The 17,604-nt window shown below is 43.4% G+C and overlaps 1 protein-coding gene across 2 annotated transcripts in view; it reads right to left on the reverse strand.

Moving 5' to 3' along the window:
• Nucleotides 1-485: 485 nt before the first annotated feature.
• SH3BGRL (SH3 domain binding glutamate rich protein like) overlaps nucleotides 486-17,604 on the reverse strand; it is a 98,020-nt gene continuing 80,901 nt past the window's right edge. For both annotated transcript variants that reach the window (XM_056809263.1, XM_007507501.2), the window contains exons 2-4: nucleotides 10,648-10,833; nucleotides 7,355-7,435; nucleotides 486-932 (exon numbers count right to left, since the gene is read on the reverse strand). In XM_056809263.1, coding sequence (XP_056665241.1) covers nucleotides 900-932; nucleotides 7,355-7,435; nucleotides 10,648-10,833 — 300 coding nt within the window. In that variant the 3' untranslated portion in view covers nucleotides 486-899. The remainder of the gene's footprint in view (nucleotides 933-7,354; nucleotides 7,436-10,647; nucleotides 10,834-17,604) is intronic.

A 17,604-nucleotide genomic window follows, 5' to 3' on the forward strand; every position in this document is an offset into this window, starting at 1 on the left:
CATGGAAACTGGGCTCCTTGGGCAATGATTTTTCTGCCCATTTTCAGACACATAATTGAAGGATTCTGCAGGCCCCATGTGGACTCAAAGCCCAAGGGCCAAGTGCTCAGACACAGACTGGTCTTTGCACATAGCTCACCTTGCAGAAGAAGATTAAGCCTCAGCTGGGAAGTCATGCAAGAGACCTGTCACCTGAATGTTTTTATGACTTCTCGGAGCAAAGAGGTTTTCTGTTGATCACCAAAATGAGCAGCACAAGGCTCTGCTGAGGAGCCCCAAGAGCATGTGTCATACACAGTACACAGTTTCCATCTACAGAAGAATTGGAATATCGGAATGGCCATAAGTCATCATGACAAGCACCAAATGATAAACATCGCTTATGACTTCTTTAAAAATCACAACAGTAACACATCAAAATCGGACGTGAACGCTTGCCTGGAAAGATCCAGGAGGGCATGGAGGTATTGAATGAATTAGACAGATTCTCTTCCCCTCCCATTTTATTTTGGATTCACATATGCTTAACAACAGGAGCTCTAGAGATACTTAAGCTGCAGTAACAATAAAAATAATAATATAAAAAAAGAGGTTTTTGCATTACGATTACCAAAAAAGGGGGGGCACAGATGCCCAGACAGATCACAAAACCACTCCATCACATCTACTTGCAATTTTCCAATAATCACCTCCCGTAAGCTCTAACCATATAACATTCACATTTTAATCATGTATTCCATTGGCTATTGTTGGGACGCTGAGCACACCAAGCAACAAATTGATGCTGTAGACATGAAGCCTATTGTTTTCTGGAAGCCAAGATAATTTTGCTATTTTAGAAAAGCGACTGCGGTGGCGAATCCCTCGACAGGAGGCATAAGGCCAGAAGGCAGAAGGGTTCACGCTTGCTGCTTTGCCAGTGCTTGGGCTTCCTAAAAGACAAAGATGAAGTCAATTAAAATGCCACCCAAACAGTTGCCTGGAGCTACTAGGGCAAAATTGTATTAGTCTAAATAACTCCAAAGTTCCCTATGATCCTCTATACCAGTTGCTTGAAAGTAATGGTGGTTGAGCCTAACAATAATCACTCATAAGGATGTGGCACTTTCCAGCTTGGAAAGTTTACAGACTCTCCAGTTTAGAAACTTTCCAACGACCCTATAAGCTAAGAAGAGGGAAGATTATTAAGCCCATTGTACAGTTGCTTGGACTGAGAGTCACAGAGGTAAAGTCATTTGCCCAAGATCACACAGCAAGTGTCAAGGCAAACCCAGACTGTCTGACTCCAAGTCCACTGTCCAAATGTATATGAAGAACTGACAACATTTTACATGGTAGTTTCCAATTTGAGAAACTTGTTAAATTCCCTCTCCCACAACCCCAGACCTCCACATTGATGAGGCCCAGAGATAACCCTGGGGTGTTAAAGCCTATGCCAATGGAAACCCCAAAGCCTGAGGGGATGGAGTCTGGGGTCTAGCCCAAATGTCATGAGAAAAAGCCCTCAATGATGTCAAATAAGGCACTGAGGTACTGGGGCGGGGGCGGGGGGGGGGGGTGGGGAACCAGTTGTAATGGCATTTCTTCTGATCAATTGTCCAGATTTTGGCCTCCATTGGGCCCTTACCATGGTCTGGGGAGAAACTCCAGCAAGGGAGTATGGGATGGTACAGGACATTAAACATGGGGTACATCTCCAACCAACCACTGAGGAGCCTGGCCTACTTAAAGGAAGGCGACTCCACCATCTCTAATGAGTCATCCTGTTGGGTAATAAAGAACCAAATCCTTGTAGTTTCAAAGAGTTTAACAAAGATGCTTGGCATACATGTGCAATCAAGTGCTTAGACTGGCAGGGAATTTTCTGTCTATAGACAGCAGGTTACATCTTGAGGGAACGTCCCAATCCTTCATAAGGCCAAAGAAAAGGACATTCAAAACCTCTTTCTCCAGTGTCTTTTTATTTTTAACGGAAGAAGGAAGTAGGGAGGTAAAGAACCCTGAAACCAGAGAAAAGAAAATTCTTAATCTGCTCAGAAGGGACTTGACAAGATTGAGAGAAGGAGACCGGGTGTAACAAAAAAAACCCAATGGCCTTAAAACAATACCACTACTAGATCTGGATCCCAGAGATTAAAAACAAAAAGGCAAAGGACCTATATGTACCAAAATGTTTAAAGCAGCTCTCCTGTGGCGGCAAAGAATATTGGCTCTGCCTTTTCCTACCTGAGAAATCTTGGGGAGACCCTTCCCTACCCTCCATGGGTCTCAGTTTCCTAATCTGGAAAATGAGGGGGCTGGGCTGGATGATCTCTGAGATCCCTTCCAGCCTTTCCTCTGTGAGCTCACAATCACATGAACAAAAAAGAACAAGAAGTCTCCACTCCCAATCTTTGGTAAAAGACTGCACCAATGTTCTCTGTCCCAGGCAGGTCAGAAAAGCAGAAACTCACTTCAAAGTGTCTGAGTAGCACCACTGACTTTAAAGAGAGGGAAAAAATAGAAAGATGTGACCGGATTGGGTTCGACATGTGCCTCCCTTAGCAGCAGGCTGGCTGTCGGAAAGTATCAACTTTGATGCACAAATATTTGGACAGAAGTGCTGTTGAAGGTGGGCAGGATGTCCCTGGAGTTTCAACTCCAAAGGTGAGCTGTTCCATAGTGGCTGCTTCTGGTGACTTGGGCAGTCAAGTTGGAAAGCAAGCAGCTTTCAAGTGCCAAGAGAATGGGGGCCCAAGGGTTTATCAAGGCACATCACTGTAGTGCTCCCATTGCCAGTTCCAGGTGATATGTGATTCTCTGAAATACAGTCTGTGTCCAGCATGGAGAGCTTGCTCTGCATAAACCAAAGAAAGGTTGGACTGACTCCAAAGGAGTCTGGAATTCTGTCTCCAACACTTAAGATTTAATCTCACTGAGCCTCAATTTCTTCATTTGTAAAATGGGGACGTTACAACTGTCTGTCCTATGGGGGCAGCTGGGTGGCTCAGGCCCAGAGATGGGAGGTCCTGAGTTCCAATCTGGCCTCAGACACTTCCTAGCTGGGTGACCCTGGTCAAGTCACTTCACCCCCATTGCCTAGCCCTTACCACTCTTCTGCCTTAGAACCACTGGTTCTAAGACAGGAGGTGAAGGGTTAAAAAAACAAACAATTGTCCATCTTACCTTATAGGGTTGTGGGGAAAGCAATTTCTAACCCTTTATTAGCCTGTAAATGTGAGTTATTTGCCATCAGGAATTCTACCCAATTGACAGGATAAAAGGAGAGTAGGATGAATGGGGAAAAGCAGGTTGGAGAGAAATATACAGTAATCACAACTGTGAAACTGAATTTATAACAAGTTTCTCTGATAAAGGCCTCATTTCTCAAATATATTGAGAACTGAGTCAAATTTATAAGAATACAAGTCATTTCCCAACTGATAAATGGTCAAAGGATCTGAACAGGCAGTTTGCAGAGGAAGCAATCAAAGCTATCTCTGGTCATATGAAAAATGCTCTAAATCACTATTGATTAGAGAAATGCCAATTAAAAGAACTCCGAGGTACCACCACACACCTATCAGATTGGCTAATATGACAGAAAAGGAAAATGGCAAATGTTGGGGGATGTGGGAAAATTGAGACACTAATGCACTGTTGGTGGAGTTGTGAATTGATTCAACTATTCTGGGAGAACAATTTGGAATTATGACTAAAGGGCTATAAAATTATGTATACCCTTTGACCCAGTAATATCAATACTATGTATCCCAAAGAGATTAAAAACAAAAAGGAAAAGGACACTTCTATGTACAAAAATGTTTAAAGCAGCTCTCTTTATAAGTAGCAAGGAATCTGAAGTTGAGAGGATGTCCATCGATTGGGGAATGGCCGAACAAGCCGTGGTATATGATTGTGATGGAATACTATTGTGTTATAAGGAATGATGAACAGAATTGTTTCAGAAAAAGCTGGAAAGATTTACATCAACTGATTCAAATCGAAGTGAGCAGAACCAGAACAGTAACATTATTGTAAAAGGATTGATTGGAAATGACTAAGCTCTTCTCAGCAATACAATGATCCAAGACAGTTCTGAAAGATTTATAATAGAAAATGTTAATCCACCTCCACAGAAAGAACTGATGGAGTCTGAATATAGATCAAAGTATACTTTTTTAACTTACTGAATTTTTTTGGCTTCTTTTTGGTTTTTGGTCTGTGTTTTGTTTTACAACATTACTAATATGGAAATATTTTGCATAACTGTACATATATAACCTATTATCAGATTGCTTTCTATCTCAGAGAAAGGGTAAGAGAAGGAGAGAATTTGGAACCCAAAACTTAAAAAACAAAATAAATGTTAAAAATTATTTCTCCATGTAATTGGGGAAAATTGAACATTAATTTTAATTGAAAGGTCTATTTCACAATCAATTTGGGGGGGAGGGGATTGGGAGAATGTCAATAAGTAAGAATGTTAAAATAAAATAAATTGCAACAAAAAAACAGGAAAATTGATGTTATTCAGCAAGGGAACCTTTTCTGGATAAAAGAACATAGCCGGTCCTCCTAAGAAATTAGAGGTTTGTATCAAAACTACTGCTGGCTGCATCTATGAGGTCAGGACTTACCTAATACTTGATGGCAAAGTCCCATCTGCTTCAGGGGCCCCAGATCCCCTTAGTGCCAATCAAGCAGCCAAACAAGCCCTTTCTGCTCCAGGTTGCAGAAGCAATGAGCTGGGTAAAGGTGCCACCTGCCTAAGGCAGCCCAAGGAAAGCCTCTGCTATGGTTGGCCAGTGGCCCATAGACACACAGTGTCTGTTTCCCACTTTCTCCCTGTCATTTTTCTTACCTTAGCAGCTGGGCCTTGATCAACCAGAATGTTCAGGGAAATGGTTTCTTGTAGTTAAATATAACTTTCTGAGTAAGTGAGTTCACCTCAAACTTCCATTTCAGTTCTTGCAATGTGTCTAAGTAGTATTAACCTCCTTCCTACATTAGTGAGGAAACCCTGGGGCTCAGGGTTGATTTAGGCCTTGAGGATGATTATGCTCATTGTACATGGAGAGGGTAGAGAGCTCAGGCTGCATCTAGGCTGGTTTTGCAATTGTAGAGTCATCCTGGGCTCCCCACTCTCACACCCCTTCCCAGCTCACTTATCCAATCTGTTTCCAGATCTTGTTGCTTTTATGTTCACAAAATCTCCTGCATCCAAGAGTATGCAGGAGCTAGCTCTTTGGGAAATGTGGGCATTTACAACTCAGAAATGAGCAAAGATCAGGTCTTGATTTGGAGTTTTGTTGATTGTCTAGACTTGAGTTAAGAGATGGATAAAAAGGAAGGAAGGAAGAAGGAAGGAAGGGAGGGAGGAAGAAAGACACAGTGCTAAGCTCTTTTTACAAATATTATCTCATTTGATCCTCCCAACAACTCTGGGGATAAGTGCTATTATTATCCCCACTTTGCTGTTGAAGAAAACAAGGCAAACAGAGGTTAAGTGACTTGCTGAAGGTCATACAACTAAGCATCTCAAGCTAAATTTGAACTCAGCTTTTTTTGCCTCCAAGCCCAGCAGTCTATCCCTTGTGACCTAGCCACTAATAGGAGACAGAACATTTGATCTAGAAACAGATGACCCAAGTTGGAATCCAAGACCTGTCATTTGTATGACTTTCCCTCCAACAGGATCCAAGCCTTTTGCACTGGCTATCACCCTATGGCTAGGTTTTGTGCTCTCACCTCTGCCTTAGTTTCATTGGATTCCTTCAAGCCTCAGCTCCAATCCCAACTTCTGCAGGAAGCCTTTCTCAGTTTCCCCATCTGACAATGTTTCCCACCAAAATCATCTTTCATCTAATCTGCTTATATATTGCATATACTAAGTTGTTTGCATGTTGTCTTCTTCCCCATTAGAACGTGAGTGGCTTGAAGCCAGGTTCCATGTTTTTCCCTTTCTTTGAATCCCCAGTGCTTGGCGCAGTGTCTGGCATAGAGCACACACATTGCTTGTTGACTGCTCTAGTCCTCAGTTTCCTCCTCTATAAAATGAATATAGGATCATAGGATACTAGACCTCAAAGGGACTTACGAAATCCCTTGGATATCTAAAGCTTCATAGATATGAAAGCCTTGACTCCAAATGTGGTACTCCTTCTCCTGTACCAACAGAAGTTGGGGTGAGCCACTTAACCCCTCTGAGCCTGATTACTCACCTGCATAACGGAGACAGTGACACCTCCAGTACCCAACCCTCTATAGAGTTGTTATGAAGCTCGAATGAGAAAATGTTTGTAAAGCACTTTGTACACCTTAAAGTATTACAGAAATGGCACCTCTAATTATTAACCAAATTTGAGATGATGAGAAGTCAGTCACGAGATCTAAAGAGTACAATAGTAGCAATAGTAGTGGTGGTGATGGTGGTGGTGGTGGCAGTGGTGATGATAGGAACTGACATTTCAATCGTACTTTAAAGCTTGTCACATTTGAGCATCATAGCAGCACCATCAAAGGCACAACCACTGGACCTGCGATTCATCAAAGGCCATCCGCTGATGCCCCTACTTGGCTTGGGTCTCACTAGAACACTTATACAGAAAAGTCTCTGAAAACTTAAATAGACAGAGCTTAAAATAGGACATTTCTTCCATGGGAAAAGCCAGTTTGGCAAGGAGTAGACTTCAGAGGGTGACTCAGATCAGCACCCTATGGTCTCTGGTGAAGGGGTAAGCATGTCAACCCAGCCTCTCCACATTGAGGGTGGAGTTCCTGTTAGCTGCACAATGACTACCAGGGCAATCCAGAAATATCATCTAGGGGCCATTCATTGTGGTTTTTGTTCCTGGCTTTGTCTTTTTGATTTGGGCTCTCCTGGGATGCACACTTGAAAAGGAATCTGCCTTTGGCAAGGAAAAGGTCCCAAATTCAGCCAGCAGTTCACAAGCCAACTTTTGAACCCCAGGGCTCCTCAGGCTCGCCAATGGATCCCTCTGTAGCATTTCCATTCACACGCAGACAGTGAGTGATGCCAAGAAAATTACCATGGCCAGGGACATATGTTGTGATTAAGAAAGGGACATGACAGCTCTCTTTAACATTCTTTGGGAACTGACCAATGAGAAGTCGGCTACCTTATGGAGCTTGATGGGTAAGTCTCATTGTTGCCTCTCTGGTCCTTGGATGTGATGGGTCACATTTGACTATCCGTCAAGATGTACCTGGATTCAGGGTGGGAAGAAGGGGAATTTCCAGTCTGGGCTATCCTATGCTGCACCTAGCCTCTCTAGAGGAATGCTGCCAGCTAATTGATTGTATAACATCAGAAATAACCATATATCAACTAGAAAGCAAAAGGAAAGCCTACCTTTGACCCAGGTGGGGCTGTTAAGCCCAAGAAGGCATACACTGCATTATTTTCTCTGGCTTCAAAGAAGGCATCGTAATCCTAAGTGAAGAAGAGACCAGAGAGAATTAGCAGGGGTAAGAACCATAAAGGAAAGCAAGATGGCAGATAGTTAATAGGACTGGGCCAATTTGGTCAGGCCCATTAGCAAGACTGAGATACTTTGTCCTTGCTATAGAGTGGTCTTGATGCCACAATGCTTAGCTACCAGGAGGTACAATGAAGGGGCAAAGCTCAGGCCCATGGCAATCCCAAGAGGTTTGCAGGCAAGGCAACTTAGAATTCCGTTCTCCAGTCCCTGTCTAATTTAAAGCCACTTTGGAACAAGAAGTTCAGCTGCTTCTTGGGAGAAGTCTACAATCTCTTAGTGAGTAGCATTCCCTCTTCTCTGTGCTCAGAAGTGGTCTTTCCCCTTAGTTATTTCTCTTCCATTATCAATCAGAGAAGAAATGTTCAGCACAGCCCTAGGGAGTCTGAGTTTCCTAGTAGGTCCTTAGGCAGAGGATGGAGATGGATGGTAGATGCTGAGTTTGGATCCCCAGGTGGGATACCTGGGGACCTAAGCAACAATAGCCAAACTTCTGAACAGTTAGAAGCCAGGCTGAATCAGGGCCTGGAAGGTTAAGGGAAGTTAGAGGTGTGGTTACAATCAATGCCATGCTGCCAGGCCCACAGACCTTCTCCTAAGTGACTGAAATAGACACCCAAACAAGGCCCCAAGACATGCCAACCTAGTAAACAAGTGGCATTTTTAGATCTTGCCTGTAATTTGAAAAATTGCAAAGAAGTTAAGCCTGCTGTTCTGAGTGATTTGTTAGAAATGAAAGAGCAATCCTGATGGGTTTGCTTCTCTAAGATGACCTCTTTCACAGTTTGCCAAGTAGGGATGTGGCTCCTGTCATACATAATATAGCCAACGTTTAGGGGCCCCAGAGGCTAGAGATGCCTCAACCCAAGAAGAAGCCCAAGCAGTCATTATTCACTTATTCTTGGTTCCTTTCAACAAGGAGGGGTGCACCTTTGTAACCTCCAAAGATTTCTCAAGAAATCGAGGCATCAGGAGCAGCTGGGTGGCTCACTGGATTGAGAGCCAGGCCTAGAGACAGGAGGTCCTGGGTTCAAATCTGGCACCAGATACTTCCTAGATGTGTGACTCTGGGTAAGTCACTTAATCCCCATTGCCTAGCCCTTACTGCTTTTCTGCCTTAGAACCAATGCAGTATTGATTCTAAGGTGGAAGGTAAAGGTTTAAAAAAAAAACAAGTTTCCAATCAATACTTTGACCCAGAAGTCATTGTTGTTGACTGCCTCCAACACAGCAAACACATGCCATCTTGGTCTCCAGTGAAGACTGGCAGCTTTGATACCATTTCAAAATGTGATCAAACACTGATCAGTGGCTCCTGCTACATAGGAGAGCAGCCCTTTGTCACATGCTGGCTGCTGATGGCCACAAAGCTAGGACAATGGAAGGCCTTTTCCAATTCGAAGCTTCAGTAGCACTTCAGACATGAAAGAACTGAGGTGGTGTTTTCTCAAAGGAAAAACCCGTCTTTTTTGTTTTTCCCACCTGAAAATGAAGCTGGTGAGCTTTGGGCTGCACTAGCGCAAGACAGATGGAATCCCCAGGCCTTTCCTGATAACTGACAGGCTCTTTTGTGGAAAAGACTTGGTGGTGCCAGCTCGAACTTTCCCCTTCTCCTGGCACTCCTCCTCCTGATGCTGCTACTTTGGATTTACACAGGAAAAAACCAAAACTTCCCTCACCCCACCAATAGTGACCACTGGCAAAGAAGGTTGAGGTTCATGGATGTGAAAAGACCCATGTGAGCCAATGAGGTCTCCCTTTGTCTTTCTCTCCCTCCCATTTGTTGGCACAGAGGAGCTGTTGACCCAGCTGCTTTAGAATTATTTTAGGTGCTTAACAAGTGCCTGTTACCCGGACTTGACACTGTCTCTAGTTGGTTCTCCTATTTCTCTCTCTCTCTAATTAGACTGTATGCACCTCAAGTGCACGACCTAGGTTTGTCTCTCCTTGCCAGGGTGCCAGACCCATAGCAAGTGTTCAATAATCATTTTTTAGAATAAAAGTATCCCTAAATGAATGCGAGCATGAATGAATGAATGAATGAATGAATGAATGGCTGGCTGGATGGATGGATGGATGGATGGATGGATGGATGAATGAATGAATGAATGAATGAATAGGGGCAGGGTGAGGGCTCTGAGAGCCCTCTGATTCTCTATGATGTCACAGAAGCAAGTAAAATACTTGTGGAACTGAAATGAGCAGGACCTTCTAAGCAGGCAATTTTTAAAAATCAGTCTAAACAAGAGAGCCATATGGGATGACTCATTCTTTCAAAGACCCCCACAAGACAACAGGGGAAGACCAGAAGATAAGAGCAAAGTTTTTTGACCAAGATGAACCTGCCTGATGGCTAGCTGGGATTCAAACCCAGAACTCCTGAGGCTACTAAACTTTCTTGACTTTCACCCCCAGAGGCCCAACCTCTGGGGCAACTCTGCTGACCTTCATTAAACATGGCTGCCCCCTACCAAGAACTGAAGCCCCAGGGGCTCCTGGAACACTGTTTGAAAATTGCCTCCCCCAGATCCTTCTGTCAAGTTCTTGCTTCAGAAGAGTTTAATCATCAAAAGATCACAAGCAGCCAGACTGGCTTCCACAAGAGCAGGTCAAGCCAGACCACTCTTGTTTCCTTTTCGGACAGGGTTACAAGACTGTTGATTTGAAGGAAAAAAGACTCGATGTCTGACACATCGAACCTGAGTGCAGTGGGAAGCCCCATCACTAACAGTATGCATAGGGATGTGGAAGCCCTATGGCCAATCCCAGAATGAAAAAGATCTAGAAAGCCTCCTCCTCGAAAACAAGTGTGGACTGTGAGGAAGAACAAGATGGGTTTTTACCTACTTAGAGTGAAGGAATGAGAGCAGTTGAATCCCTTCCAGGAGCTTCTGCCATGGACATACCAGAAATAAAACACCTAGTTGTTCTGACTGGAAAAAAAATCAGGATGAAGGCTAATCAAGGAAACCTGAGATCAAATCCCAGTCTAATGGCACTCAATTTCCTGCAGAGGATTCATGTGTCTGACAGCAGACAGGCCAAAGAAGACTCCAGTCTTCTGAGACAGTCAAAGAGGTTGGAGGGGGAAAGGACTTTATAGAAAATGTGGGAGGAGGGGAAGGGCAAGTCTCTCTCCATGCAGAATCTCTGAATTATTCCTTACCCCACGGTACTGACTCTCATTGAAGATCTGAGGGGGGAGCGGATTCCCCGTGGCTGGGCGACTTTCCTCAGGTACATTTTCACGCATCCATTTCCTATTCTCTTCGTTGGCGGCAATATCTTTCTCTTCAAATCCTATCTTGTTTGCTTCCAAGAAGCCCAAGACATCTTGCTGTTTCTTCTTAATCTAGAACATAAAGGCAATTCCCCCCACCAAAAAATATTATTAATCAACAGGCAGATTATTGACTTTAGAGCTGTTGACTTCAGGTGAAGTGAGTATGGATAAAAAGCACTGGAATGGAGAAAAGAAGCCAATATGCCTACCCTCCCAGGAAAGAGCCTTCTTCCTTAGTGAAGGCCTTGAAAACAGGCCTCCAAAGATTTTTATGAGCCCCAAACTGTTTCACTCTACTCACACAGCTGACAACCATGAATAGCCTTAAGGAATAGGCCTAATACTTGATGAGGCAGCCAGAGTGCTCAGTTTATTTACAATAGAGAATATTTTCAATATAAATGATCCTTGCCCAGCTTTTATGCATGCAGCCACATGTTTAGGGTGGTGTGGCCTGCCAAGCAGGCATCATGTGATGCTAATGTTCTCATTCCCTCGTGGGGCTTAAACTGAAGGGACTGCACTGAACAGATGTGACTGAAAACCATACACTCCAGGCACAATTCAGGGTGAAAATTACACAGATTCGCTAACAAATGAATTGTGTATCTCCTACACGAGAGGGGGTGGAGAGAGAGGAAGAAAGAGAGAGGGATTGGGGAGAGGGAGACAGGGAGGGAGGGAGAAAGATAGAAGGAGGGAGGGGGGGAAAAGGGAGAGGGGAAAGAGAGAGAGAGAGAGAGAGAGAGAGAGAGAGAGAGAGAGAGAGAGAGAGAGAGAGAGAGAGAGAGAGAGAGAGAGAGAGAGAGAGAGAGAGAAAGAGGAGAGAGAGAGAGAGAGCATGAGCTCTGGGATAATTGCCATCTTCTTTTGGACATGGTTGTAATTTGCAAGTAGACAGGGTTGTTGCCCAGAAATGTAAGTCAGTCTTTTTGAAGCCCCTCTCCCCAACTGGCCCCCGACCCAAAGAACATTAAGCCACTTCTGGCCATGTTTCAGAAGACTGAGATTTAAGGTACCTTTCCCCTGTGCCCTAGTACAGGGCAGAGCAAGGGAACAATTGCTGCCTGGAGGGAACAGCTGTTTCCCAGCAAGCTCCGCTAAGCCTCTCGTCTGTTGTGCCAAGGGTCAAGTTTCTTTGAAAGAATGAAAACTCACACTGGCTCGGGGATGACTGACAAGTCTTCTGCTTTAGAAAAAAAGCAGTGTGAGCATTCCAAATGCCAAGAGAAGAACAAAACATTGCCCCCAATGCTGCAGATGACAAATCCAGAGCTACTTTAATGAAAGCAAATGCCAACCAACCACCAAAGAGTTCAAGGCCAAGGAGCTGACCTCATTTTATAATTATGCCATTATGTTTCACAATGAACACCTTAATAAGTAAGTCCTAAAAGAGATCAAATGCCAATAGACAAACATCTCAAAGTGACTGACAGGAACTCCTTTTTGTTATCCATTGATAATCCGATACAGTAGAAAGATTACAGCAGTTAAGTGGGCATCCTTATTAGTAAATGCCTACTATGTGTAATGTGCTGTCCAGGGTGCTAGGGAGCATAAACGAAGAGTACCACCACATAGAGTACCTGCTCTCAGAAGCTTACAACCTAGATGGATGGACAAGTTATAAACAATACATAATATGTTGAGGTAACAAGGAGATACAGCCTACTATAAGCGACAGGTTTAAGTCCTGCCTTTGACCCAGAGAAGCCGTAGGACTATAGACAAATCACATCACCTCTCAGCACAGTAGACAACTCTCAAAGACAACAAATGACAACTGACTTGTCAATCTGTATCTGTGGATGGAGTTTCTATGCTGGGAGTTCTCTTTATTGATAAAACCATACCTTTCTTTCCCTTCTCCCCAAAGGAACCAAGAGATATCATCATAAGACGTTAATAAAATTATTCATTCAACAGATATTTGTTATCCATCTATTATATGTACAGCACTGGGAAGAGATACAGATAGGTAATACAAGGTCTCTGCCTCTAAGGAACTTACCTTCTAGTTGGGGAGGGGAGTATAACATATACATAGATAAAGAAACAAATTAGGTTATAAATACAAAAAAGCACATGTGAGAGGCAGCTCTGGGTTCAAGTCATACCTCTGATGTATACAGTGTCCCAAGCAACAGCCTAAAACTATAAGGTATGAACAAGTTACCCATCTAAATTGATGAAGGGAATTTCTACAACTGGAATTCCCAGTCATGAAATCGGAGGTCTAGATTTTTAAAAAGACAACTTCAAAGGCCTGAGCATTAGTTGAGAAACCCAAAATGCTATGGGAACAGAGAAGGAGGAATCACTTCCTCATGAACACCACTGGGTATAATAGTAGCAAGACAAATGCTGGCTATAGCAGACTCCATGCAATTGATTTGGATCTGTGATTTCATCAGGGTGACCACTCCATCCACCAATACAGATTGCAACCATTTTCATGATCTTAGAGTAGACTTTTTCATGAGGCATTGTAGCCAAAATAATTCATCAACCAGTCAATGGCCTTCTGGTAATGAGCATACTTGGGGCCCTTCCAACATGGTAGGACTTGCCAAAGCTTGTATGTCCGCCTTTGAGGTACCAGACTCACCTTAATGACACCAATCAATCAAAAAGCATTTACTAGGGCAGCTAGGTGGCTTAGTGGATAGAGAGCCAGGCCTAGAGAGCAGAGGTCCTGGATTCAAATGAAGCCTCAGACACTGCCTAGCTGGGTGATCCTAGGCAAGTCATTTAACTTCCATTGCCTAGTCCTTATTGTTATTCTGCTGTGGAACTGATACTTAGTACTGATTTTAAGAAGGAAGGTACGGGTTAAAAAGAGCATTCATTAAGCAACTGCTGTGTGCTATACTGAGACCTCAGAGTAGGAACTGACTGGAAATAGAGGAATCCAGTCTTAGTATCATGAGAACCTACTCTATGCAATCTGATTTAACTGACCTATCTTGGAAAAAATGAGACAGCATTAAACTGAATTCTGAGCATTGAGAACATTAAAACTGTAAGGGACTAAACCAGGGGTCAGCAAACTATGGCCCATGGGTCAAACCCTGATATAGACTAAATGCGCCTTCTATTTTTATTTTTTAATCCCTCACCTCCTATCTTTAAATTGATATTAAAAATCTGTCCCAAGGTACGTAGGCAATTGGAGTCAAGTGACTTAGCCAGGATCACAAAGTTAGGAAGTGTCTGAGACCAAATTTGAACCCAGGACCTCCATTCTCTAGGCCTGATTCTCTATCCACTGAACCACCTAGCTGTTCCTGTTTCTCTTCAAAGGACACTTCAAGAAGAGTCACTCTGCTTCCAGGAGAGAGAGAGACAGAGACAGAGAGAGACAGAGACAGAGACACAGAGACAGAGAGACAGAGACAGAGACAGAGAGACAGAGACAGACAGAGAAGACAGACACAGGTGTGGTGGTGGAAAAGCATAGCTGTTTAGCCAGTTCCTCAAAATTTCCTGGGGACAAAACAAGCTGACATTTCATCTCATAAAACACTCCTGGATACAAAGACAAATGGAAAATCCCTGCCAGGATGGCCCCCAGTCACTGTTTAGGCCACCAGACTGACCCTGGGACTGTTTTTAATGAATGTCATCACTGGCCCTTAACTCCCTGGTTTCCTCTTGCTCAATCCAGCTACCACAAGAGACACTTGTTTCCAGCTGTTCTGTTTTGCAATGTTTTTGAGGGCTGGGTCATAAGCAGCTAGGCCAAAATTCTTTCTTAACATCTTTTCTCCATCCTAGGTAAGAGCCAGGATGAAGATGACAGTGGACATGGTTTCTTGTCCCCCAGGATCACTGGATCTCTCCTGCCAGAGGCCCCAAGCATCTTCCTGCCACCAGGGATACAAGCTCAGGTGCAGGGCTGGCCTTTGTCTCTTATTCTTCTGCCAAAGGTGTGTCTGCAGGGTTTTAAATGAGAACGAATAGAACAACACTTAGTGCAAGGGCCTTATTTGACAAAAGAGGAAATGGAGGCCCAGAATGGGGAATTAACTTTCCCAAAGTCAGACCAAAAGTAAGGTGTTATATACAAATCCATACAAAAAAGCCATCAAGAAAGGAGGAAAGTTCTTGGGCCCTGTCCCTAACTACACTGGCACATCAAGACAGGGGAAAGAACAATAGATGCCTTGGAAAGAATAAGAGTCAGGGAAGACAGGAGAAGCCAGACAAATGGTCAGCTCCCTAGTAGTCCTCCTCATTTAGCCCTTATTCTTCTTAAGTTTGTATATCTGCTTCAGTCTTTGGTTTTCCCTTTTTTCTCAGACCCAGGGAACAGCACTCCATGTATCCCTAGCTATCAAGCCAGACTGCCTTCCCAACTTCTGCTGGCCCACTTCATATTGAAGGTCTACCCATTCAACTCCAAGGCAAGGAAAGCCAATTTTCATTCACTCCCCAATAGGTCTCAAAGGCAGCAGCAATGAACCCAAATCCCTTGATTCCCAATCCCAAGCTTTTTCCATCACCACCTCCAATGCTATTTTAGCCATGCTGTTTTCCATTTTCCACATTTTAAAAAAATAGAATTCAATAGATTTAAGTAAGGCATAATTAAAAAATATTTGATTCCTAAGATGATACATAATTAGATTTAGAAAAAAGAAATGCATATCTAAGGATGTTTTGGTGTCTCTCTCTTTTGAAAGAGATGCTCAGACCTGCAATGGTTTCAAAATGAGGGTCTGGTAATGATCTACCTGGTATTGATTGGGCAGGTACAAGTTTAAGGTTGTTTCCCAAAGGGTCCCTATGGTTCAAATGCATGCTCCCAATCATCCCTCCTTCCTGTACTCTCTAGATGAAATGGCAGCATGAACTTGCCTCATCTAATCAGCCTCTCACCCATTTAACTATGCATAGTTGTTTGCAAGTTGTTTCCCTGATTAGACTGTGAACTCCTTGAGGACAAGGGCTGTTTTTGCCATTTTTTGGATCTCTAGTGCTCAGCACAGTTCCTGACACATAGTAGGTCCTTAATTAATTCTTGTCGACTTGACAATTTGACTATGAAAGAGAGCCCTCTAGTATCTTTCCCACCATGGTCAGGACCAACCAGCTTTATGTGAAGGTTTAGTAGGTAGGTCTAATGGGAAGGAAACCCCCTTCCCTCTAAATTTCTCCTCCTATGATTCTGGAAATTTCTCCTCAAATGATCCATTCCTATGGTCTAAGCCTTGCCCTTATCTTCACCTCACATGTGGCCTCAATGAAAATGGTACAAATGGAGAGAGGGAGAGCACTGAAGTTTCACAGAGGGTTGTCTAAAAGGGACCTTGAGTCCAATTGAATCCACTTTTTTCATAGATGAGATAGCTGAGGCCCAGAGAAGTGAAATGATTTGCCAATGGTCAAACAGTAAGTTGCAAAGCCAAGACTTGAACCCAGCTATATTTTGGCTGAATCCAGGGCTCCTTCCTCTATCCAACACCAACATATGTGCCAATATATGAGAAGGAGGGTAGAGAGGATTTCCTCTGCTAGATCAATCTATGGAAAGCAAAACAAATCAGTAGGTCTTGTGGTCAATGTGAAGTATAATACCTAGTCCTCAACTACAAGGTTACCAGCCATCTTGAGATATGAGACACATGCCTGCCCAAAAAAGAGACAATGAGCATCAAACTGTCTGGCATGGCCTGTTAGTAATGTGAGAGTTCCAACATTTATTTTCTGGAAGGAGACTAGATGACCAGATAGCATTTGTTTCTACAGGACTTCCTGACAAGCTTGATCCTATTACACCAAAGACCTGGAGCTCTCAACACACTCTGACTCTAAGCAAGGATCAGTGAAGACAGAGGAGCCCAAGGGGCTCACTGCCAGGAAAACCAGATCTTGTAACTGTCTACCCATGTAGAGATAATGAAGAAGAGACGAGAAAATGTGCCTCCCTTTCTCCTTTGCAGAGGTGGGGAGCTATGTGTGTGGAACACTGCATATACCATCAGGTTCAGCTGCTGTTTATTGCTTCTGATGAACTCCTTTGGCCTCTCTTTCTTTTTTTCATTTTGGTTACAATGGAAGACTCACTTGGTAGAGGAGGGAGGAGGAATCCATGTAAAAATGAAAGCAATGTAAAAACATAAGGTGTCAATAAACATTTTCTTTTTTAAAAAAATATACAGTTGTCTTTTGCTATATTGTGGTTCACTTATAGAGGCTTCACTGTATTGCGGGTTTTTTCCATACCCTGGAGTTTTCATTATATTATGGGATTTTGCAGATGAATACTGTACTGTACACAATGGAAATGCAGTACGCCACTACCACTTGTGCAAGTTTGCCAATGTGAGATTGTACATGGCACACTATTGGTTGATGGAATGAAAGGTAACCAACCACGTGCTATGTTGTAATATCCTGGGCTCTGATTGGCTCAGTGACTGTAGAATCAGTCTGTTTGCACTCCTGCTACTTCACGGATTTTCACCTATTGTGGGGATCTTTGGAATATAACTCCTGTGATAGGTGAGGGCTCACTGTGTCTCTGATCTTCCCTTATTGAAAGCCCAGGCCTTGACCATCCAGTCAGATTCACCAATGTTATCTAAAAGCTATAATGACAACAGTATCCCCCATTTCTGAAGTCCTTTGACACTGTAGAATATTAGCCATGCATGATTCCAGCTATTCTTCAGAGCAGACGCAACCTCCACCTTACCACATGGGCTTCCAGATGGATAAAGATGGCAGCTTTGGTCCCATCTGCCATACATGGAGGTTACCCTGGTCTCCAAAATGACTCCTCAGGAGCATAAGTTCCAGCAGACAGGCAGGGTTCTGGGCATGAGGTGAGGA

This window comes from Monodelphis domestica, chromosome X (assembly GCF_027887165.1).
Source record: "Monodelphis domestica isolate mMonDom1 chromosome X, mMonDom1.pri, whole genome shotgun sequence".
In the NCBI taxonomy this organism is placed as follows: Eukaryota; Metazoa; Chordata; class Mammalia; order Didelphimorphia; family Didelphidae; genus Monodelphis; species Monodelphis domestica.